The following is a 25,673-nucleotide window of genomic DNA, read 5'->3' as shown; positions in this document are numbered from 1 at the left end:
GGTCAGTTGTGCAAGCAGGTCTGTGCATCATAATTATGATTTCTTGGTTTTTGTTCGATAACCAATGCTCTTCCCTAACTTGCAGTGTCAGCTTGGTTCAGTAATGGCACACTCTCCTCAAGCCAGAAGATAGTGAGTTCAAGCCCCACTCTAGGACTTAAAACACATGATCTAGGCTGACACTTTAGTGCCATACTAAGCGATTGCTGGAGTTGCCATCTTTCAGATGTGATATTGGACTGAGTGTGCCTGTTTAGGTGGATGTAAACGATCTTGTAGTACTATTTGAAGAAGAGCAGGGCAGTTCTCCTGGTCAACATTTATCCCTTGATGGACACTGCCAAAAACAGATGAGCTGGTGATTTATATCATTTGCCGTTAGTGGAACTTGCTGTGTGCAAATTGGCTGCACCGTTTACCTACAAAACAGTTACAAAGTTTCAAAAGTAATTTATTGGTTGTGAAGCACTTTTAGACATCTTGAGATCATGAAAAGCAATACATGTCTTTATTAAATGTATGATGCTAAAATCACCATGTACAAACCAATGCAAAAAACAAGTACAGATACATTTCTGGTGAGCTTCCAGTCCAGATACAGATCTATGATGCACAAAAATGTTGATTTAAATTGTTTGATTAGATACTTAATGTTTTTCATTCAGCCTATTTAGAAATTCTCACATTTTTGTTCAGTTTTTTTATTGCTATCAAAGGAATATAAATCTGGAGCATTGACAGCATATTAGTGGAAATATTTGGATAATAAAGTATTGCAATACATTCTGATCTATTTGCTTAAGTTACAATAGAAATAAGCTGACTTGCCCTGTGCTTTTGTTTTCTTGGCTAGGAGATGTATGAGGTTGCAAAGAAGCTTTGCTCATTCTGTGAAAGATTGGTCCATGATGAACATCTTCAGCATCAAGGTTGGGCTGCCATTATGGCCAATTTGGAGGACTGCACCCATTCTTTTCAAAAACTGCTGACAAAATTTGAAAATGCATACAGCAATTATGAACATTCTGTGGAGGATATTAAGCAAAAACTCACAAAGTAGGTTTTCATGAATTATCAATGTTCAGTAGTTCCACAATAAATACTGTTGGAGCTCAGATTCTCACCTAGGAATCCACTACGACTTACTAAATGCATGATTCATTCATGCATAATTTTTTATTCAGGATTAGACACCTGGGCTTCATCTCTGCAGTGTTTATGAATTGCATATTTTAAAAGTCTATTAAATAAATCCTGCTTTTTGAAAAAAAACTTTATTATTGTCTTAGATTCTGCAGGGCTTAATTAATCTGGACAGGGAGTATGATGGAGGCCAAACAATAATGGGCACACGGCATTCTCTTTTTTGAGAGTATGAGCCCTTCAATTCTCCCCCCAACCCTCTTCCTGCTATTCACCAATGGCTGTTTGCTGTCAGCTGACCACAAGGGGGTGCGCGAGAGTGGCCGAAAATGTATGGTCGCTCTGCAATAGTGTAGCTGAGATTGGAAACTCTGTGTATTTAGTGGTTGATTCTGCATCCCACTATACTGTGGCGCCACATACTGGTTAACGATAGCCTTTGATTTGAATATATTATTGTACACTGCGTACTTATTTTTATTTTCATGTTATACAAAATCGCTCCATTAACCTATTGCAGTTGTATGTTGTGGGAGAGTATGTTATGATCAAGCCCTTAGGATTCTGCAGCAGCCCAAGATCAATTTCTGCAACAAACTACAAGAAACTTTGGTTTATCTGGAGGTTGTATGTCCGGAAACCTCGATCTAACGGCAGAAATCAGCAGTCGTTTTGTTAGGTTTTTTCTTTGTTTAAAAAAATGCTAGAAGAAAAAAAGTCAGTCTCTGGAAAGCCTCTCTCTCTTGCTAAGCTACAGAGACGCTTCCAAGGTACGGGCTGACTGTTTACAAGCTGTTGCTAAGCAACAGTGTTTGTTGTCCGATACGGAGATGAAAACTTCCGTATCCTTCAACATTAGTGCTGGTCTGTCCGGAAGTTTTCATAGATCGGCATCACGCCGGTCCCGTCGGTGCCGGATATCGCGAAGTTTCCTGTATCAAATTCTGCAGCAGGGCAAAGTCGATTCTGTGGCAGATTTGTCCAAGGTTGGGAATTTTCAGTTTGGTTTTATAGTGAGGTGTTTGTTGCACTGAATAACACTTGTACTTTTTTGAGTAATGCCCCATGCTTTAGGCTGTGATTTACAGTACTTGCAATCAAACAAGTGAATTATGAAATGTTTCACTTTGTGAACTCCGAGAAAAGCGAAGCATTTTGCCCAAGATTTAAAATGATATTGGCTACTTTAATTTTGTTATGCAAGGGATTAAAAAATGCCATCACTCATATAAATCGTGTGTAGTTAATTTGATACAATTGTTAACATTTTTAATCACTTTGCTTAGTATTTGAGGAGCCAAATTATTCAAATAGATATCTTGTGGGGTTTGTTGAAATATGTGTGTTTGGGAGCTTTTTTAAATTAGAAAACAGATACTAAAGTTGGCTTGATCCTGGTCACTTTATTTTTCAAGGTATTTAATATCCACAAGGGCTCAAAAACATAGACAGAGAATTAGCTTGTTTAGTTGCTGTGGAGATAGCAAAGAATGTTAATTCCAGCTTGAGATGCTAAAATTGGAGATTGTAAAGAAGCAGGACAACAGAAGCTGGAGGAAAATTAAAGACACCACTGCTTGATCATTGAACTGGCAGAGAAGGGTGTATTGACCTTGAATCTGATAGTGAGGGTGCAGTTCATTTAGCCCATAATGCTGCTGGGACTAATTTTATGAATTCCAGCTTGATAAATTTTAGAGCAGGGGATGAAAAATAAAAGTAATTAGCAAACCATCATAAGTGAACAAGAAGTTTGGTGTTTTTTGCATTGCTCCGACTGACCAGGTGGATAAAAAAAATTGTAAAGCGTTGTCATTGGTTATGACTTAATGCCTGAAGCATACAGACAAAAATTTAAGAAGTTACGGAAAGCTGAGTTATAGTACTTACAGAGAAGTCATAGAGCTAGAAGATATTTGGAAGTTATGGTTATGTGGGTAAAATCTAACCGATTGTAATAGTCTGTGTTAACCAAAACCACTTCCAGGAATTGATCAGTTAATATTAGTTATCAGGATATGGTTGCTTGACAAGAAGTGTTAGACCTTGAGGCAGTTAAGCAAACAAGCAGATCATTTTGAGAGTCCTGGCAACCGAATGGACAGCTACATTCCTTCCACCAGTTAGCTGGGCAAGATTCACCCAGCTGGCTTTGTGACCTCGGCTCAGGAGCTAGGCAGTGCCCTCAGAATAGAACCCCATGGAATGATACCAGAGATTTCAGGTGCTCCAACTATAATGTTGGGCATAGTACAAATGATTGCTAGTCTAGCAAGTGGGTCGATCCCAGTTATGAAAACCAAATCCAATCTTGAGGCACGAGACAGCGGGGTGTCAAGTTACATCTAATGTAAATACTATGATGGTATTGCTATGCCAAATCTTACTGAACGGGCAGCACACCAAAGGATAACCGTGTGCAAAGTAACACTGATACAACCATAATCTGTTACAGAATGATCAGTCACTAGAAGTTAAGATGGCCTGTATTCACAGTCTCACTTGCGCATTTGACGTACTGTTTGCTGAACAACTAGAAATCATGTGTGGTCAAAGTAAAAGAAGTAGAGGTGTCTGCACTTGTAATTTTTTTAATTCATTGACCGAATGTGAGCATTGCTGGCAAAGTCGGCATTTATTGCCCATCCCTAATTGCCCTTGTAAACGCGGTGGTGAGCTGCCTCCTCGAACCGCTGCAGTCCATGTGGCGAAAGTCTCCCACAGTGCTGTTAGGTAGAGTGTTCCTGGATTTTGACGGACGGTGAAGGATCGGCAATACATTTCCAAGTCAGGGTGGTGTGTGACTTGGAGGGGAACTTGGCGGTGGTGGTGTTCCCGTGCAGCGGCTGCTGTTGACCTTCTAGGTGGCAGAAGTTGTGGCAGTGGAGAATATTCCATCACACTCCTGACTTGTGCCTTGTAGGTGGTGGAAAGGCTTTGGGGAGTCGGGAGGTGAGACACTCTCCACAGAATACCCAGCCTCTGACCTGCTCTTGTAGGCACTGTTTATGTGGCTGGTCCAGTTAAGTTTCTGGTCAAATGGTGACCCCCAGGATGTTGATGGGGGATTCAGCGATGGTAATGCTGTTGAATGTCAAGGGGAGGTGGTTGGACACTCTCTTGTTGGAGTTGGTCATTGCCTGGCATTTGTGTGGCGAGAATGTTACTTGCCACTTATCAGGCCAAGTCTGAATGTTGTCCAGGGCTGCTTCATTATCTGAGGAGTTGTGAATGGAACTGAACCCTGCAGTCATCAGCGAACATAGCCACATCTGACCTTGTGATGGAGGGAAGGTCATTGATGAAGCAGCTGAAGATGGTTGGACCTCGGATACTGCCCCGAGGAACTCCCGCAGCGATGTCCTGGGGCTGAGATGATTGACCTCCAACAAGCACAATCATCATCCTTTGTGCTGTGTATAACTCCAGCCATTGGAGAATTTCCCCCCGATTCCCATTGACTTAAATTTTACTAGGGCTCCTTGATGCCACACTTGGTCAAATGCTGCCTTGATGTCGAGGGCAGTTACTCTTGCCTCACCCCTAGAATTCAGCTCTTTTGTCCATGTTTGGACCAAGGCTGTAATGAGGTCTGGATCTGAATGGGTTCTGTCAGGACCATTGGTGAGCAGGTTATTGGTGAGCAAGTGCTGCTTGATGGCACCTTCCATCACTGATGATTGAGAGTAGACTGATGGGGTGGTAATTGGCCAGATTGGATTTGTCCTGTGTTTTTGTGGACAGGGCATACCTGGGCAATTTTCCAGTATGTCGGGTACATGCCAGTGTTGTAGCTATACTGGAAGAGCATGGCTAGAGGCGCAGCTAGTTCTGGAGCGCAAGTAGTCAGCACTACAGCCGGGATGTTGTCGGGGCCCATAGCCTTTGCTGTATCTAGTGTGTTCTGTTGTCTCTTGATATCTTGTGCCTTTACTTGCCCAATATCTAGATAAATGTAGCAAACTTTGTCACTTTATTTTGCCTTACTGGATATATAGTGTGGCCATCATGATCATCTTCATGGTTTCAGAATAGACCTAGTCATAGCCAATCAGCCAGAGAAAAACATTCAAAACCCTTTGATAGACTAGACCAAATAACATTTTTTTTAAAACGATCTTTTATGACTATTAGGTGGTCAGCCATTCACAGGTTTTAAAATAGTGTTTGCCTATATAAAAATACAACTGCTGAGCAAGCGTTTTGTCTGTATTTAAAAAAAAATCTTGCATCTGTGTGCACTGCTGCCCTACGGTTTCTATTCTAAATTTCTATCATCACATTTATACTGGAAACCGCAAATGAAGCTTGTTATGCTGTAATTACACATTGGCCCACCCTCCTCCCCAGTGGATGCGTTGCCATTGCTAATGGGAGAGTGATGCAGTGTGATCTATTTATATCGACAGTCTCGATTTATAAATGTGGACATAGGAATGTATATGGAAATGTGAAGAGGGAAGAAACTATGATGGGGATTGAAATTATGTTTGTGTGCCCTGGCTCTGTTATGTCTGTCCTCTAACCATGGCTCACCTGAAGACAACACTTAGTCTTGCTTCCCAGGAGATTGAATAGTAATATATTAAAATGTTTGTGACTACATTTTCTGTTGCCACACTTGCTTCCTCATGATTTTACAATGCTTTCCCATGCCTAAGCGAGTAATACCTGGTCATAACCAATACTAATCTAAATATAAACCATCCATGTTTACTATCATGGTTAGCTTTCGCACACTAGGTGGCACTACTACTCCTTTCAACTTGTATCCCTCAGCTACCTTCACTACACTCTGAGCCTCCTGCAAAAAAAGGATGGTATTTTTAAAACTGACATTGTTTAATGTGGCACAATTGTTGTGCTTGAAATCTTGCTCTGCCTCTCAATCTGAAGCCCACTCCTTGGTGCTCCCTGACTAGCTCTTTGGTCTTTCGGCCCTGGTCTCTGGTCCTCCCTGGCACTACTTGCTGCCTTCCTCATCAGTTGCTCCTAGAGGGTCTGCTGCTCTTTTTCTTTTGACCTGATGTAAAACATTTTAAATTAATGCGCTACTGGCAGAGCATGCTAGAATTTAAAGGCCTCCTACAATTTTAAGGAACCTGTGCTTAAAAGTACTTGTTTATGTGTGTACATAGGTTAATTTGTATGTATGTATTTGTTTGCATTTTAATATAGCAGTTGGTTATACAATGGTTCTTAATGGGATTACATATTTTGTAAAGAGAGCTTGTTATAATTAGCTAAAACGGTTTTTAAAAATCAGGTTGAGATCTGTTTGTTTAGGTCAGTTTTGAAACAAAAATTGACATTTAGCAGAAATGTATTTGTTCAAAGTAACTGTTACCATCACTCCTTTTTAATTGTTTTAGAAGAAAAGTGCAGAAACTCATACAGGTATGGCATTTGTACAAGTACCATAGGTGCAGTTCTGCTGCTCACACCCTTTTTTTCCACAAGCAAAGCGAAGATCTGGTCCTGCATTCATGAGAGGGCAGAAGAATTGGCACATCTGTCTTTAGAGCCCATTATCACTGGTGATTGAATGCTGAATCTTTGCCACCAGGAAAAGGAAAATTATAAATGTTCCAAGCTGTTTGGTGATGGACTGTTCAATTACTTTAGGTTGTACTAATGCATTCTTTTATATTCTGATTTAAGCCTAGGCACAGCAGTCTCGGTAATGGCTAAGATACCACTGTTGGAATGCCTGACCAGACACAGTTACCGAGAATGTCAAGAAAGACTGAAATTACCTACAGAAAAAGAAAGTACAGAAGAAGAGACTGAAGATGAGCGGTCCAGCAATTCAGTACTTTGTTCCGTTAAACCTGTAGTTAACAGGAAATCACCCTCTAGTTCTATATCATTTGAACATTCTGTACAGAGTAGTGTTATTCAGCAGGAAGAACATGACAATGAGACCAGTGAAGACAGAACTCGGAAGACTACAGCAGAAGATGAATTTAATGAAGAAATGGATAACCAAGCTTTCTTTAATGTCTCCTTACTGGACTGGATTAATGTACAAGATAGACCAAATGATGTGGAATCACTGGTCAGAAAATGCTTTGATTCAATAAACCGAGTAAGTGTTTTTGGGATTTCAAATTGGAGACTTTTGTTCAAGTTATGATTGAGTTATAAAATGAAATTTTCACTCTAACTCATCTGACTAATCCAGGTTGTTAAAAATAAATGAAGGCACCATTTTTCATATCATTCATTGACCTGAGAATAGCTTCTTTATTATTTTTAATTTAAAGTTCAAAATTTGGTAGTCCTTTATGAAATTGAAACACTTTTTTTGTTGCCAGTTTTAAACTATTAGAGTTCAAACTTGCAAGGATAGGGTTCCCCTCTTCTGGTTTCTAATCTGATGCCTTTTAGGAAACCACATATGCCAACTATAGAATGACCACATTTACTTGTAATACCCAACAGTAAGTTTAGTCATTATTCTTAAGGAAAAGAAAAATAATTTGGGATGGTAGGTGTTCAAAAGGGGAACAGTTCCAGCAATTTGACCAAGCTAAACCTGAAATGGACAAATGTATATATTTGAACATGCCAACAATGGGTTACGGCTGTGAAAAGCTTGTGTATATATATTTGAACATGCCAACAATGGGTTACGGCTGTGAAAAGCTTGTTTTTTATTAATCTAATCAAAAACATTAATCAATTGCTGACAAGTTAAACACAATTTATTATGTGAGATGTAGAGGGTGTAGGAGAAAATATTGTTGACCATTTTTGCGTAGTAATTTAAATATCCTCATACTTTTTTTTTCTCTCTCAGCTTGATCCAGAAATTCTTCAGCCTTTTTTGACAGAGTGTCGTGAAACAATTGCCAAACTTGATAATCAGAACATGAAGGCAATTAAGGGACTTGAGGACCGACTGTATGCCCTAGATCAAATGATAGCCAGCTGTAACAGACTGGTGAATGAACAAAAAGAATTAGCTCAGGTAAATCTTCATCGCAAAAAATGTAGGCTAATACAGGATAACTCATTGTGTGGTGTATTTCAGAGCTGTGAGCACTAAGGGATTGAGATATTGTTGTGAAGCTTGAGATATTTATTGATGTAATTTTAACTGAGATTATTTCTGTCAGACCACATTCCTAACTAGGTCTGTCATGTACAGAAACATTATGTCCCCGATTTTTAATTCCACGGCACACTGGGAGTTCCAATGGCACACGGGAAACCCGGAAGTAAGTCCAGTGCGTCTGTCAGTGGCTTTTAACTCGGCCACCTCATCATAATTTTGCTTCTGGGCTTCCCATCCAATCAGCAGCAGCGGGCGTGATGTGGACCCGCATGACGTGATCTCAACTCCAGTATTTAAAGGGACACTCCCAACATGCAATTTGAGGGAGTTTGGAGTTGGGAACCAAGGAGAAGGAAGTGCCAGAATGGAGTCCAAACAGGCAAAGTTGCACCTAGTTTTAGTGACGCTTCCCTGGATGTGCTGCTGTGAGGAGTGTGAGAGATGCTCTTCACCAACAGCATGAAGAAACCTACGGCTGAGACCAAAAAGGTGTGGTTGGAGGTAGTAGAAGTGTGCTGCCACGTTCCTGGATTCGGTGCAGAAAGTGCTATAATGACCTAAGCGGGTCAAGAAAAGTGAGTACAGTGGCATATTCACCTACATTCTGCTGTGTGCATGACCCCACCCCCTCACTCTGTCTTGTCAAGCCTACTCCAGCACATCACTCCTCACACCCACTTGCCTTGCAGGTGCATCCCTACTCTTTTTCTATGCACTTCTTCACATCCCAATCTATCCATCCACCACTGCCACTTATCCTCATCCTTGTGCAATGTCATGCCTCTCCCTCATAGTCGCCCTCATCAAATGCAATCCATCCCTCTGATTAACATATGTCATTAAACTCATTCATACGTCTCTTCTTTCCCTCCTTGCAGGAGCAGAGAGCTCAGAACACCAGGGAGAGGGAGAGAACCGGAGGGGACCCTCCAAACATCTCTCGGCTGACGATCGCAGAGGAGGAGGCACTAGAGATCAGTGGAGTTTCGGCATCCCTGGCCATGGGAGACGGGGAGCTCCCTGCTACCTGGTGACACAAATATTAGCGACCCACAAGTCATACGGCACTCAGTCATGTTGACTTGTTTTCAACAGGGAGTGAAATATGATCAGCTTCATAATGATAACTTGCAACATATCCTTACCTTGTTAGGATAATTCATGTCTTTTATCCCCCACAGGGCCTTCACGTGTGCAGCGGCAGTCAGTGGAGGTTGCTGACAACTAATCCTCAGAGGAGCCAAGTCCTTCTGAGGGTGCACTGTCACAGGAATCATGCAGACCAGCTCAGATTATCACACTTCGGTGGGACCAGTAAGGCAGCTAGTTGGGTTTTCACTTGGTGACTCACTTCACAAGTGACCAAGAGCAGATGGTGATAACTGGGACAGCAGTGGAGATTCCACGTCTGAGGGCACAGCCCTCGCCAAGCTTTGCTCAGCTGGACACAGATGCTGTACCTCGGGGGCCTTTGAAGAGGAGAATCACTTGACAGGCCGTCAAAATGGAATTCACATGATTACAGAGATTGGAGGAGTCCACCTTAAGCATGAGGGGGGTGATATCAGGCCACTGAAGATGTGTTCTTCCATGGATAGAGTGGCCAGCAAAATGGACTGTCATACGCTTCAATCAAATGAGTCCATGTATGCCTTGGCCATGACCATGTAGATGCCAACGTGTCTGCCACTTTAAATACATTGACCGATACGCTAGCCTTGGCTTTGCAGGGCCGCACTGATCTGCACCAAAGTGTTCTCCAGCACAGTGGTAGCGACATGCGGCTGGGCCATGAGGGATGATGGCGAAAGGGGACATGGAAGTGGGGACTCCACTCAGTGCTTCAACTTCTCACCCACAGCCCACCTCGGTCAGCAGCCCACATGCTGCCTCGACTCCCGATGGCTGAGTCTGCCCCTGTACATGTGCAGGTGGAGCAATTTTTGGTGGGTCCTCACGAGCTCCAATGCAGAGGATGTCGGCCAAGGGCATTTCACCAGTCAGAGCAGGATCTGAGCAGCCTGCCTCTACCCCTGCTGAAGTCACAGTGGTTGCCATGTAGGAGTAGTAGAAAAAGGAAGGGCAAGGTTTTGTAGCTGCACAAGGGTATGCGCATGGGTGTCTGATAGTTATTTAGATCACATAAATCTTATTTTTCACTACTATCCCATCTTGTTCATTCTTGGGTGCATGGTGGTAAGTGGCCTTCTAACTTGTTTGATGATGAATGTGAGGACATGAATTCATTGTTGGGGGGTGGGGGGGGGTGTAATTTTGAAGGGCTGGTTGGTTGCAGGACTGCATTGTGTCAGTGGCATTGGTGGGGAGGGGAAAGAGTGAATTAACAGAAAATGCTGGAAATAGGGGAAAGAGTGGCTGCTTCTGGGATTATGCTGCTTGATTTGATGGATGCTGAAATTATGTTGCAATTTAGCAAGTGACACTGACTGATGGAAGGGGATATCATTTCTGTCCATTATATAGTTTTTTAGTGATGTGATTTTGAGTCTCAACTTCATCAGCCATCCCCCCCCCCCCCCCCCCATTTTTAAATGTTTTCTCATTCAGGTGTTTCTGGTGTTCACCTGACAGACCGGTAACTTGGGATCCTCTTGTCCATTTGCAGCCTCCCCCTTCTGTTTCCACCCATAAGAATTTGGGCTGGGATTTACCCGAATCCCTTCCACTGTTTTCCTTAGTACTGTATAGTGACTGGCCAGCTGATTTTGGGATCCGCCAACCGGGACTGTTTGTGTGGTTTTCTTGGTATAGTAGCTGACCTCAGACTTCATGTTGGTTCATAACGGCTGACTCAGTGACCTCCTGGGCCTTGTGAACCACAGTGTGATATTTGACCCTTGACACCTGCAGAACACCCACCACATCTGCACCCTCTGCTCTGTGAACTTTTTTCTCATCAATCTTTCTTTAAAAATTCAGTGTGCTTTATCCACTATAAAAGGCAGGAAACATTCCAAGCACTTAAGCTGATGCTGTTTACATGCATTAGAAAACAACAAAGTCTCTTTCTTTGACTGAAAGGCTTTCAGCTTTTTTAACTTTAACTTTTAACACCTGAGACCGGGAGGAGCGCACATGGAGAGAGCACAGCGAGAGCGGAGCAGTCCCGAGCAGCAGGAGCCTGAGACCGGAAGGAGTGAACCTGGAGAGAGCACAGCAAGAGCGGAGCAGTCCCGAGCAGCAGGAGCCTGAGACCGGAAGGAGTGAACCTGGAGAGAGCACAGCGAGAGCGGAGCAGTCCCGAGCAGCAGGAGCCTGAGACCGGAAGGAGTGAACCTGGAGAGAGCACAGCGAGAGCGGAGCAGTCCCGAGCAGCAGGAGCCTGAGACCGGAAGGAGCGAACGTGGCGGGAGTGGAGCAATTAAAAGGAGCGGCAGCAACTCGACAGGCAGTTTTTGAAAAAGTGACATCGGAGTTAAAAAAGTGACATCGGCACAAGGGAAGGAGCTGTTTGGTGAGTAGCTGGTGAGTGTTTTTACGTTTTAAGTTTCTGCTGGGTTAGTTCTTAGTCTATTAAATAGAGGCATGGCAGGGCAGCTCAGTCCCGTGGAGTGCACATCTGTGCCACATGGGAAGCCCTGGACGCTTCACGTAGCCTGGATGACCACATGTGCAGGAAGTGTTGCCAGCTACAGCAACTCGAGCTCCGGGTTTCGGAGCTTGAGCGGTGGCTGAAGTCACTGCGGTGCAACCACGAGGCTGAGACGTATGTGGATTACACGTTTCTAGAGGTGGTAACCCCGCAGCTTAAGAGTATGCAGGCAGAGAGGGAATGGGTGACCGCCAGACAGAAGAGGACCAGGCAGGTAGTGCAGGAGTCCCTGGAGTGCATCGCGCTCTCCAACCAGTATTCTGTTCTGAGTACTAGTGAGGGCGATGGTTCCTCTGGGGAGTGCAGCCAGAGTCAAGTCCACAGCACCATGGGTGGCTCAGCTGCACAGCGAGGGAAGAAAGAGTGGAAGAGCAATAGTGGTAGGGGATTTGATAGGGGAGTAGACCGGCGTTTCTGCGGCCGTAGACGTGACTCCAGGATGGTATGTTGCCTCCCTTGTGCCAGGGTCAAGGATGTCACTGAGCGGCTACAGGACACTCTGAGGGGGGAGGGTGAACAGCCAGAGGTCGTTGTCCATATCTGTCCCAACGACGTAGGCAGAAAGAGGGAAGATTCAAGATTATTTTATTGCCATATGTAACTGGTACAATGGAATGCTTACTCCCCACTCTCTCCCACAATATAAGTATAAATTCTACAGGCCTCCAAATAGTGAGAGGGAGGTAGAAGAACAAATCTGCAGGGAAATTGCAGAGATATGTAAGAGCTATAGAGTGGTGATATTGGGGGACTTTGGGATAATGCTAGGGTAAAGGGAAAGGAGGGGGTGGAATTTCTGAAACGTGTTCAGGAGAATTTCCTTGACCAATATGTTCTTGGCCCAACTAGGAAGGAGGCATTGCTGGATCTGGTGTTGGGGAATGAGGTGGGCCAGGTCGACCGAGTATCTGGCAGAACACTTGGGTACGAGTGATCATCGTATCATAAGATTTAGATTAGCAATGGAGCGGAGCAAGGAATTTTCTAGAGTGGAACTTCTAAACTGGAATAGGGCTAACTTCAATGGGATGCGAAAGGATCTAGCCAGGGTAAAATGGAACCAAAGACTGACAGGAAAAACTGTAATGGAACAATGGGTGATTTTTAAAGAGGAGATGTTCCATATACTGGCAGGTACATTCCAACAAGAGGGAAGGACAAGGGAACCAAAGCAAGGGCTCCTTGGATGACGAGGGAGATAGAGAAGATGATGAAACAAAAAATGAGGGTGTATGATGCATGTCAGGTGAATTCTTCACGGGTGAACCAGACCAAATACACTAAGTTGAGAGGGGATGTGAAGATGAAAATAAGATTGGCAAAGAGAGAATGAGTGTGGAATGGCGGTTAACATAAAAGGGAACCCAAAGATCTTCTAGCGGCATGTAAACAGTAAGCGGGTATTAAGAGGTGGGGTGGGGCCTATTAGCGACAAAGGGTGATATGTGCTTCGAGGTGCAGGGCAAGGCTAGAATACTCCGAGTACTTTGTATTGCTGTTTACTAAGGAGGTGGATGCTGACAAAATATCGGTAGAAGTGGAAAAGGTAGAAGCAATGGAAGGGGTGAAAATTGATAGACAGGATGTACTAGAAAAGCTAGGTATGCTTCGAGTGGACAAGTCGCCTGGTCCTGATGGCTTGCATCCCAGATTGCTAAGAGAACTGGGGGAGGAGATAGCGGAACGGCTCGCCGTAATTTTCCAATCTTCCCTAGATGTGGGGGAGGTGCCTGAGGATTGGAAAGTGGCAAATGTGACACCATTGTTCAAGAAAGGGTGTAAGGACAATCCTAGTAACTATAAGCCGGTCAGTTTAACATCAGTGGTGGGTAAAGTTTTAGAAACCATAATCAAGGAAAAAATTAAGTGGCATTTGGAGAGGTTTAAGCTAATTAAGGAGAGCCAACACAGGTTTGTAAAAGGCAGATTGTGTTTGACTAATTACAGTAATTGAATTTTTTGATGAAGTAACCGAGAGGATTGATGAAGGGAGTGCAATGGATTTGCACCAATGCTCTTCTCGATCTTCCTTGCTGCAATGCTCCATCTCGCCCTCAGTAAGCTCCCTGCTGGAGTGGAGCTAATTTACAGAACAAACGCAAAACTGTTCAATCTCCGTCTCCTCCAGTCCAGATCCAAGGTTGTCCCATCCTCTGTCGTCTAATTACAGTATGCCGACAACGCTTGCGTCTGCGCTCACTCAGAGGTCGAACTCCAAACCATCATCAACAACTTCACCGAAGCATACAAGAGCATGGGCCTTTCACTAAACATCCGTAAAACAAAGGTCCTCTACCAACCTGTCCCCGCCACACAGTACTGCACACCCCCCCCCCCCCCCCCCCCCCCTGACTTATCAAAACCCAAGACAAGGCCTTGGACAACGTGGACCACTTTCCATACCTCGGGAGCCTACTGTCAACAAGGGCAGACGTTGACGACTAAGTCCAACACCGTCTTCAGTGTGCCAGTGCAGCCTTCGGTCCCTGAGGAAGAGAGTGTTTGAAGATCAGGACCTCAAACCCAGCACTAAGCTCATGGTCTACAGAGCAGCAGTGATACCTGCCCTGCTGTATGCCTCGAAGACATGGACCGTGTACAGCAGGCTCCTCAAAGCACTGGAGAGGTACCACCAACGTTGCCTCTGCAAGATCCTGCAAATCCATTGGCAGGCTAGGCGCACCAACGTCAGTGTTCTCGCTCAGGCCAGCATCGAAGCTTTGACCATGCTCGATCAGCTTCGATGGACAGGTCGCATTGTCCACATGCCCAATATGAGACTCCCAAAACAAGTGCTGTACTCGGAGCTCTGGCACAGCAAGAGAGCCCCAGGTGGGCAGAGGAAACACTTCAAGGACACCCTCAAAGCCTCCTTGAAAAAGTGCAACATGCCCACTGACACCTGGGAATCTCTGGCCCCAGACTGCACAAAGTGGAGGAGAAGCATCCGGGAAGAAGCTGAACACCTCGAGCCTCTTCGCTGGGAGCAAGCGGAAGGAGCGCACGTCAACCCAAGCAACCCATCAACCACCATCTGCTCCACCTGTGACAGACTAGGTCCCGCATTGGGCTCATCAGTCACCTGAGAACTCCTTTTTTAATGTGGAAGCAAGTCATCTTCGGTTCCGAGGGACTGCCTTAGAGAAGAAGATTACAAAAGCAAAATTCTGCGGGTGCTGGAAATCTGAAATAAAAGTAGAATATGCTGGAAATACTCAGCCGGTCAGGCTGCATCTGCGGAGAGAGAAACCGAGTTAACGTTTCATGTTGATGACCCTTCATCAGAACTGGAAAAAGCTGGAGATGGAACAGGTTTTTAAGCAAGTGCAGGGGGAGGAAAGAACAAAAGGGAAGGTCTGTGATAGGTTGGAAGGCAGGAGAGATTAAGAGACAAAAGGGATGATGGTACAATGGATGTTGTCTACATGAATTTTTGGAAGGCGTTTGACAAAGTACTACATAGAAGGCTGGTTAACAAAATTGAGGCTCATGGAATAGGTGGGTCAGTGGCACCTTGGATAAGGAATTGGCTCAAGGACAGAAAACAGCGAGTTGTGGTAAATGGCTGTTTTTCAGACTGGAGGATGGTAGACAGTGGTGTTCCCCAAGGGTCAGTGCTGGGGCTTCTTGAATGTTGTTGGAGCTGCACTCATCTAGGCAAGTGGAGAGTATTCCATCACACTTCTTACTTGTGCCTTGTAGCTGGTGGAAAGGCTTTGGGGAGTCTGGAGGTGAGACACTCGCCACAGAATACCCAGCTTCTGACCTGCTCTTGTAGCCACAGTATTTACGTGACTGGTCCAGTTAAGTTTCTGGTTAATGGTGACACCCCAGGATGTTGATTGTGGGGGATTCGGCGATGGTAATGCTGTTGAATGTCAAGGGGTGGTGGTTAGATGCTCTCTTGTTGGAGATAGTCATTGCTTTGCACTTGTGTGGCTCGATTGTTACTTGCCACTTATCAGCCTGAATGTTTTGCTGCATGTGGGCATGGACTGCTTCATTATCTGAGGAGTTGCGATTGGAACTGAACACTCCGCAATCATCAGCGAACATCCCCACTTCTGACCTTGTGATGGAGGGAAGGTCATTGATGAAGCAGCTGAAGATGGTTGGGCCTAGGACACTGCCCTGGGGAACTCCTGTAGCGATGTCCTGGGGCTGAGATGATTGGGCTCCAACAACCACAACCATCTTCCTTTGTGCTAGGTATGACTCCAGCCAGTGAAGTCTTTCCCCTGATTCCCATTGACTTCAATTTTACTAGGGCTCCTTAATGCCACACTCGGTCAAGTGCTGCCTTGATGTTGAGGGCAGTCACTCTCGCCTCACCTCTGGAATTCAGCTCTTTTGTCCATGTTTGAACCAAGCTGTAATGAGGTCTGGAGTCGAGTGGTCTTGTGGAACCCAAACTGAACATCGGTGAGCAGGTTATTGGTAAGTGCCGCTTGATAACACTGTCGACGACACCTTCCATCACTTTGCTGATAATTGAGAATAGACTGATGGGGCAGTAATTGGCCAGATTGGATTTGTGCTGTTTTTTGTGGACATACCTGGGCAGGTTTCCACATTGTCAGGTAGATGCCAGTGTTATAGCTGTATTGGAACAGCTTAGCTAGAAGCGCGGCTAGTTCTGAAGCACAAGTCTTCGGCACGACGGCCGGGATGTTGTCGGGGACCATAGCCTTTGCTGTATCCAGTGCGCTCAGCCATTTCTTGATGCCACGTGGAGTGAATCAATAGGTTGAAGACTGGCTTCTGTGATGGTGGGGACCTCAGGAGGAGGGCGCGATGGATCATCCACTCGGCACTTCTGGCTGGAGATGGTTGCAAACGCTTCAGCCTCGTCTTTTGCACTTGCGTGCTGGACTCCGCCATCATTGAGGATGGGGATGTTCATGGAGTTGTTTTATGATCCACCACCATTCACGACTGGATATGGCAGGACTGCATAACTTTGACCTGATCTGTTGACTGTAGGACCTCTTAGCTCTGTCTATAGCATGCAGCTTCCACTCTTTAGCATGCACGTAGTCCTGTGTTGCAGCTTCCCCAGGTTGGTACCTCATTTTTAGGAATGCCTGGTGCTGCTCCTGGCATATCCTTCTACACTTCTCATTGAACCAGGGTTGGTCGCCTGGTTTGGTGGTAATGGTAGAGTGAGGCCATGAGGTTACAGATTGTTGTGAATAAATTCTGCTGCTGTTGATGGCCCACACCACCTCATGGATGCTCGGTTTCGAGCGGCTAGATCTCGTCTGAATCTATCCCATTTAGCATGGTGATCATGCCACACAGCACGATGGAAGGTGTCCTCCATGTGAAGATGGGACTTTGTCTCCACAAGGATTCTGCGGTGGTCACTGCTACCAATATTGTCATGGACAGATGCATCTGCGACAGGTAGATTGGTGAGGACGAGGTCAAGTAGGTTTTTCCCCTCGTGTTGGTTCTCTAACCACCTGCTGCATGCCCAGTCTGGCAGCAATGCCCTTCAGGACTCGCCCAGCTCAGTCAGTGGTGGTGTTACTGAGCCACTCTTGGTGATGGACATTGAAGTCAGAGTACCTTCTGTGCCCTTGCTATCCTCATTGCTTCTTCCAAATGATGTTTGGATACTAAGGGAATCAAGGGATATGAGAATAGTGCAGGAACGTGGAGTTGAGGTAGATAATCAGCCATGGTCTTATTGAATGGCTCATCTCCAACAAGAGAGAGTCTAGCCACCTCTCCATGAATGGCTCAAAAGGCCGAATGGCTTATTCCTGCTCTTATGTTCTACATAAGTTTTACATAATATAAGAACTAAGACTCAGGAGCCGGAGTACGCCACATGGCCCCTCGAGCCTGCTCTGCCATTCATTAAGATCAAGGCTGATCTTTGACCTCAACTCTACTTTCTCACTCAGTCTCCATATCCCTTGACTCCTCTAGAGTCCAAACATCTATCCGTCTCAGCCTTGCATATTCTCAACGATTCAGCATCCACAGCCCTTTGGGGTAGAGAATTCCAAAAACTCAACTGAGTTAAGAAATTCTTCTTCATTTCAGTCTTAAATGGCTGACCCCTTATCCTGAGACTGTGCCCCCTCATTCTTGACTTTCCTGCCAGGGGAAACAACCTTTCAGCATCTACCCTGTCAATCCTCCTCAGAATCTTGTATGTTTCAAATGAGGTCACCTCTCATATTTTTCTAAACTCCAGGAGAGTATAGGCTCAATTTCTCTCTTTTCTCCAACAGTTTTTAACTTTGGTACTGTCATGCCTGATAGCTCTTCACTTTGATTTCTCGGTTAAATAAAAATGGTTGTCTTTAATTTCTTGTTGGAGTTGGATAAGAGTTTAATCATGAAATTTATCACCCATAAAAATCCTTTGATGTACCAATGACGTACAGGCAGTTTAGTTTCTGCCTCTTCGTGCCACTTTAAACTGGAACTGACAATTTTTCACAAACCACCCATTTCCATATGCATCCTATTTAAATTTGTTTTTGACAGTTTTGTGTTGACTGTGGGCCACTTCACATAAACATCACTTTCTTTACAGCCTCTTACTGCATAAGTGCTTGGAAATCTGCCCAAAATCAGCCAAAAACTAACTAAAACATTAAACTGTTGAAGGAAATAAATTATGCTTTATAAATAGAATGTGTGTCTGGGAGTGGTACTTCATGCAAATTTTGAGTTCCATAAGCCATGTGAAGTGTGATACTGTGAGCAGTACATTGCAGGCATTATTATGTAAACCCCATATAGTATTTATATTCTGAAATGTTTCTGTACTGCTTAGATGTAACTTATGGATGAGTTTTGCATAATTAATGCCTTGTTTTATACCAACAGGGATTTTTAGCTAATCAGAAGCGAGCTGAAAACCTGAAAGACCCATCAGTTCTTCCTGATTTATGTCTGAGTCATGCAAATCAGTTAATGATTATGTTAACAAACCACAAGAAGCTGCTGGATATTAAACAGAAATGTACCACTGCTAAGCAGGAACTTGCAAACAACTTGCAAGTCAGATTGAAGTAAGTTTAATCATGTTTGAGGGAAAAGCTTTGTCAGACACTCTGGAAAGGAAGTAGCAATTACCAGTCTTATTGCAAAAAAAAAAGGAACTTTTTATTTCAAAGTTAGTTGCAGGAGTGTGTGACTAGTTTAGAATTATTTTTAAGTGAAATATCTTTGGTTATGAAGATAAGTAATTTCAATTTCCTTGGAGACTTGGAGGGAGCAGTGGAATTCAATTTATAGGTAGAATTGCAGATAAATGGTAGCCCACTAGTGCTACAAGTATTGGAGTATTCTCTCCCTAAGGCACTGTGGTATCAGTAACTGATGCTCCAGTTCTTGAACTGTATAAAGAGCTTTATTATCTATCTCTAAGTTCCCCATCACCCTTTATTTATACTGTTGGAACCCATTCTTGAATTTTACTTAATTTTACTTAACTTGGAATGGGGGATATGTAATCTTAAAACATTGGCACAGTTGCATTTTGCTTACTTGCTTTTCCAATGCCAATTCTACACACAGTGCACTGGCACTATTTGGTTGTTGTACATTACTACCTAAATGGTAAAATAAAATATGGAAGTAAAAACCTTTAGTTGAAGATAGCCATTTTTGCTTTCTGAAACTATTGGTAGAGTAGTATTTCAAAAATCAAGTACCCATCTGCTCATTTAAAAATAGTGTGTGTAGATTTTGAGTTTTTCCCCCTGCAAAAGACATACAGGGTGTTTTGTGGTTTGTGTGGCATGCATTCTGTTATCCTCTGGGGAACAATTTAGAGATAGCTTTATCATCTGACCCACTGCACATAGAACAGTGGTTATTTTCAACTGTTTAAAAAGGGTGCAGTGGCGTGGAATATATTCTGCATTTGTTTATAGTTGCACTGATGCATGTAATTGTGTGTTAAATTGTTGCTGTAGTTCAGCAACAATACAATTACACAAGTGCCAGGCAATGACCATCTCCAACAAGAGAGTCTAGCCACCTCTCCTTGAGGATTACCATCGCCGAATCCCCCATCATCAACATCCTGAAGTCACCATTGACTAGAAACTTAAATGGAACAGCCACATAAATACAGTGGCTGCAAGAGCAGGCCACAGGCTGGGTATTCTGCGGCGAGTGTCTCACCTCCTGACTCCAAAGCCTTTCCACCATCTACGAGGCACAAGTCAGGAGTGTGATGGAATACTCTCCACTTGCCTGGATGAGTGCAGCTCCAACAACAGTCAAGAAGCTCAACACATCAAGCCTGCTTCATTGGCACCCCAACCACCAGCTTAAAACACCATGTCTGCAGTGTTGTACCATCTACAAGATGCACTGCTGCAACTCGCTCAGGCTTCTTCGACAGCACCTCCCAAATCCACGACCTCTGCCACCTAGAAAGACAAGGGCAGCAGGCGCATGACAACGCCACCCAATGTTCCCCTCATAGTCAGACACCATCCTGACTTGAAAATATTTTTTTTCCACTCCTTTCCCCCCCCCCCCCCTTTTCTTTTTGTTTCTCTCTCTCACCTGGCAGCTATCTCTTGTCCTGCCAGTACACTTTACACCTAATCTCAGCCTATTACCATCTCGTCTAGCTCTTTTACTACTTTTGTTTCTTTCACTTCTTTTGCCCGATCGCAGCCCTGCCTTCGATCTATTTTCTTTTCTTTCCAGTTTTGAAGAAGGGTTCGACCCGAAACATCAACTCAAATTTCTCTCCATGGATGTTGCCTGACCTGCTGAGTTTTTCCAGCATTTTCTGTTGTTATTTCGCTGTTCCTTCATCATTGCTGGAACTCCCTCCCTAACAGCACTGCGGGAGTATCTGTACCTTTTGCCAGCAACGCCCACATTCCATGAATAAATTTTTAAAAATACCTGGATGGTACTGAATTTTGTAGATGCTGATTGGGAACGGCAGCATAGTGGTTATGTTACTCGACTAGTAATCCAAAGGCCTGGACTAATGATCCGGAGACATGAGTTCACATCTCACCACGGCAGCAGTGGAATTTAAATTCAGTTAATTAAATAAATTTGGAATAAAAAGCTAGTATCAATAATGGTGACCATGAAACTATCAGATTATCGTGACTAAAAACCATCTGGTTCACTATTATCCTTTGAGGAAGGACATCTGCCGTCCTTACCTGGTCTGGCCTATATGTAACTCCAGACCCACAGCAATGTGGTTGATTCTTAACTGCCCAAGCCACTCAGTTGTACAAAACCGCCAAGAGAAACAATAAGAATAAAATCGGACGGACCACATGGCGTCGACCTGGGCACCGGCTTCAGACATGACAACCAGCACACCCAGCCCAGTCGACACTGCAAAGTCCTCCTCACTAACTAACATTGGGGGACTTGTGCCAAAATTGGGAGAGCTGTCCCACAGACTATTCAAGCAACAGCCTGACATAGTCATACTCACAGAATCATACCTTTCAGCCAATGTCCCAGACTCATCACCATCCTTGGATATGTCTTGTCCCATCGGCAGGCCAGACCTACCAGAGGTGGTGGCACAGTGGTATACAGTCGGGAGTGACCCTGGGAGTCCTCAACATTGACTCCGGACCCCATGAAGTCTCATGGCTTCGGGTCAAGCATGGGCTAGGAAACCTCCTGCTGATTATCGCCTACTGTCCTCCCTCAGCTGATTAATCTGTACTCCTCCATGTTGAACACCACTTGGAAGAAGCACTGAGGGCAGCAAGGGCACAGAATGTACTCTGGATGGGGGACTTCAATGTCCATCACCATTTTGGACCCTATGGACTCAGTCACTTAGTAGAAAGGAAGAGTTGGGCGGGTCTATCGCAAGGGTGGCAATGGTAGTATTTGGGGATACGAGAATAAGAGTGTTTATAAAAAAAAAAAAAAAAAAAACACGACCAAGGGTGTTTATATATAAAAAAAAAAGCCCGAAGGCTTTCTGTCTTAATGCGAGGAGCATTCGTAATAAGGTGGATGAATTAGCTGCGCAAATAGATGTAAACGGATATGATATAATTGGGATTACGGAGACATGGCTCCCGGGGGACCAAGGCTGGGAATTCAATATTCAGGAAGGACAGGCAAAAAGGAACAGGAGGTATGGTAGCATTGCTGGTTAAAGAGGAGATTAACACAATAGTAAGGAAAGATATTAGCTCCGATGATGTGGAATCTGTATGGGTAGAGCTGAGAAATACCATGGGGCAGAAAACATTAGTGGGAGTTGTATACAGACCCCCAAACAGTAACGCTGAAGTTGGGGATTGCATTAAACGGGAAATTAGAGACGCATACAATAAGGGCACAGCAGTTATTATGGCTGACTTTAATCTACATATAGATTGGGCTTACCAAATTAGTAACAATACTGTGGAGGAGGAATTCCTAGAATGTATACGGGATGGTTTCCTGGACCGATATGTCGAGGAACCAACTAGAGATCAGGCCATCTTAGACTAGGTATTATGTAATGAGAAAGGATTGATTAGCAATCTTGTGTGAGGCCCCTTGGGAAGGAGCGATCATAATATGATAGAATTCTTCATTAAAATGGAGAGTGAAGTAGTTGACTCAGATTAGGGTCCTGAATTTAAATAAAGGAAACTACAATGGTATGAGGCACGAGTTGGGTAGGATGGATTGGGGAACGTTACTTAAAGGGTTGACGGTGGCTAGGCAATGGCAAACATTTAAAAATCGCATGGCTGAACTACAGCATTTGTTCATCCCTGCCGGGCATAAAAATAAAACAAAAAAGGTGGCGCAATCGTGGCTAACGAGGGAAATTAGGGATAGCATAAGATCCAAGGAGAGGACAGATAAATTGGCCAGAAAAAGCAGCAAACCTGAAGATTGGGAGCAGTTTAGGATTCAGCAAAGGAGGACAAAGGGATTAATTGAGGGGGAAAGTAGAGTATGAGACTAAGCTTGCAGGGAACATAAAAACTAACTAAAAGCTCCTACAGGTATGTGAAGAGAAAAGGATTGGTGGAGTCAAGCGTAGGTCCTTTGCAGTCAGAATCAGGGGACTTTATAATGGGGAACAAAGAAATGGCTGACCAATTAAATACATACTTTGGTTCTGTCTTCACAAAGGAGGACACAAATATAACCCCCCAGAGATGTTGGGGAACATAGGGTCTAATGAGAGGGAGGAATTGAATGAAATCTGTATTGTTAGGGAAATTGACGGGATTGAAGGCCGATAAATCCCCAGGGCCTGATAATCTACATCCTAGGGCACTTAAGGAAGTGGCCCTAGAAATAGTAGATGCATTGCTGGTCATCTTCCAAAATTCTATAGATTCTGGCACCGTTCCCATGGATTGGAGGGTAGCTAATGTAACCCCACTATTTAAAAAAGGTGGTAGAGAGAAAACGGGGAATTATAGACCGGTAAGCCTGACATCGGTAGTGGGGAAAATGCTCGAGTCCATTATAAAAGATGTAATAGCAGAGCACTTGGAAAACAGTGACAGGATTGGACAAAGTCAACATGGATTTGCAAAAGGTAAGTCGTGCTTGACTAATCTGTTGGAATGTTTTGAGGATGTAACTGGTAGAATAGATAAGGGAGAACCAATGGATGTGGTGTATTTGGACTTTCAGAAGGCTTTCGATAAGGTCCTGCATAGCGTGCAAAGCCAAAGCACATGGGATTTGGGGGTAAGGTACTGACTTGGATAGAGAACTGGTTGGCAGACAGGAAGCAAAGCGTTGGAATAAACGGGCCTTTTTCAGAGTGGCAGGCAGTGACTAGTGGGGTACTGCAGATCGGTGCCAGGACCCCAGCTATTCACAATATATACACATGCCTCGGGAAGGGCAGACGTCGACGACGAAGTCCAACACCACCTTCAGTGTGCCAGTGCAGCCTTCGGTCGCCTGAGGAAGAGTGTTTGAAGACCAGGACCTCAAACCCGGCACTAAGCTCATGGTCTACAGGGCAGCAGTGATACCCACCCTGCTGTATGCCTCAAAGACATGGACCATGTACAGCAGGCACCTCAAAGCACTGGAGAGGTACCACCAACGCTGCCTCTGCAAGATCCTGCAAATCCATTGACAGGATAGGCGCATCAACGTCAGTGTTCTTGCTCAGGCCAACATACCCAGCATTGAAGCTCTGACCACGCTCAATCAGCTCCGATGTTCGGGTCACATTGTCCGCATGCCTGATACGAGATTCCCAAAACAAGTGCTCTACTCGGAGCTCCGGCATGGCAAGAGAGCCCCAGGTGGGCAGAGGAAATGCTTCAAGGACACCCTCAAAGCCTCCTTGGAAAAAGTGTAACATCCCCACCGACACCTGGGAATCCCTGGCCCAAGACTGCACAAAGTGGAGGAGAAGCATCCGGGAAGGTGCCGAACACCTCGAGTCTCTTTGCCGGGAGCAAGCGCAAGGAGCGCACCCACCCGTCCCTTCAACCACCATCTGCCCCACCTGTGACAGAGACTGTAGGTCCCGCATTGGACTAATCCGTCACCTGCGAACTCATTTTTAATGTGGAAGCAAGTTCTCGGTTCCGAGGGACTGCCTAAGATGATGATGATGATCTAGACGAGGGAACTAGATGTAATTTATCTCCAAGTTTGCAGACGACACAAAAAGCTGGGTGGTGGGCGTGTGTGCTGTGAGGAGGATGCAGAGAAACTCCAGTATGACTTGGACAGGTTGGGTGATTGGGCAGATGCATGGCAGATGCAGTATAATGTGGATAAATGCAAGGTTATCCACTTTGGTGGCAAAAACAGGAAGGCAGATTATTATCTGAACGGCAATAGATTGGGAGAAGGGGAAGTGCAACGAGACCTGGGTGTCCTTGTGCACCAGTCGCTGAAGGTAAGCATGTAGATGCAGCAGACGGTTAAGAAGGCAAATGGTATGTTGGTCTTCATAGCGAGAGGATTCAAATACAGGAGTAAGGATGTCTTGCTGCAGCCTTGGTTAGACCACACCTTGAGTATTGTGTGCAGTTTTTGTCGCCTTATCAGAGGAAGGATGTTCTTGTCATGGAGGGACTGTAGCAAAGATTCACCAGACTGATACTTGGGATGGCAGGAATGATGTATGAGGCTTATATTCGCTAGAGTTTAGAAGAATGAGAGGGGATTTCATTGAAACTTATAAAATTGTAACAGGACTAGACAGACTAGATGCAGGAAGGATGTTCCCGATGGCGGTGGAGTCCAGAACCAGGGGTCACAGTCTAAGGGTAAGAGGTAAGCCATTTAGGACTGATGAGGAATTTCTTCACCCAGAGAGTGGCGAGCCTGTGGAATTCTCTACCACAGAAGGCAGTTGAGACCAATTCATTAAATATATTCAAGAAGGAGTTGGATATATTTCTTGAGGCTAAAGGGATCAAGGGATATGGGGAGAAAGCAGGGACAGGGTACTGAATTTGGATGATCAGCCATGATCTCATTAAATGGTGGAGCAGGCTCAAGGGGCCGAATGGCGTACTCCTGCTCCTATCTTTTATGTTTCTATGTAATAACAACTGCATTTTCCTCAAATGGAATTGAAACTTTTTAATCTAGGTAGGTGACTATCTTGTCTCTTGCCTCTTTCCTCAACCTTCTCTTTTCTCTTGCTCTTCTTCCTCCCACCAAAATAATGACTATTCTTTGCCTTTTAAAAACTAACCTAGGGTTAAAGTGGTATAATCAATCCAGGAAATTAATTCTGTAAATAAGGGAGATGGGGGTCAGTGAACACAGACCCATTTTTAATTTCTTGAAATGTGTGTAGGTAACTTTGCCCTGTGGATTGCAAACTTATTTTCTATTTGTAGGCATTCAATATTTTTCGCTTTGAAGTATGCATCCCTTTGAAAT

At 44.4% G+C, this 25,673-nt stretch overlaps 1 protein-coding gene across 7 annotated transcripts in view; it reads left to right on the top strand.

Moving 5' to 3' along the window:
- Positions 1-25,673, top strand: part of rb1cc1 (RB1-inducible coiled-coil 1) — a 246,401-nt gene that overhangs the window by 36,332 nt on the left and 184,396 nt on the right. For all 7 annotated transcript variants that reach the window (XM_085992919.1, XM_085992924.1, XM_085992923.1 and 4 more), the window contains 4 exons: positions 854-1,056; positions 6,805-7,231; positions 7,946-8,116; positions 18,666-18,850. In XM_085992919.1, the coding sequence (XP_085849045.1) occupies positions 854-1,056; positions 6,805-7,231; positions 7,946-8,116; positions 18,666-18,850 (986 nt within the window). The remainder of the gene's footprint in view (positions 1-853; positions 1,057-6,804; positions 7,232-7,945; positions 8,117-18,665; positions 18,851-25,673) is intronic.

This window comes from Somniosus microcephalus, chromosome 7 (assembly GCF_052327205.1).
Source record: "Somniosus microcephalus isolate GS21.2 chromosome 7, FLI_Smic_1.0, whole genome shotgun sequence".
In the NCBI taxonomy this organism is placed as follows: Eukaryota; Metazoa; Chordata; class Chondrichthyes; order Squaliformes; family Somniosidae; genus Somniosus; species Somniosus microcephalus.
Note: the sequence above shows the minus strand (reverse complement) of the source record. Positions and strands in the feature narration are given on the sequence as shown.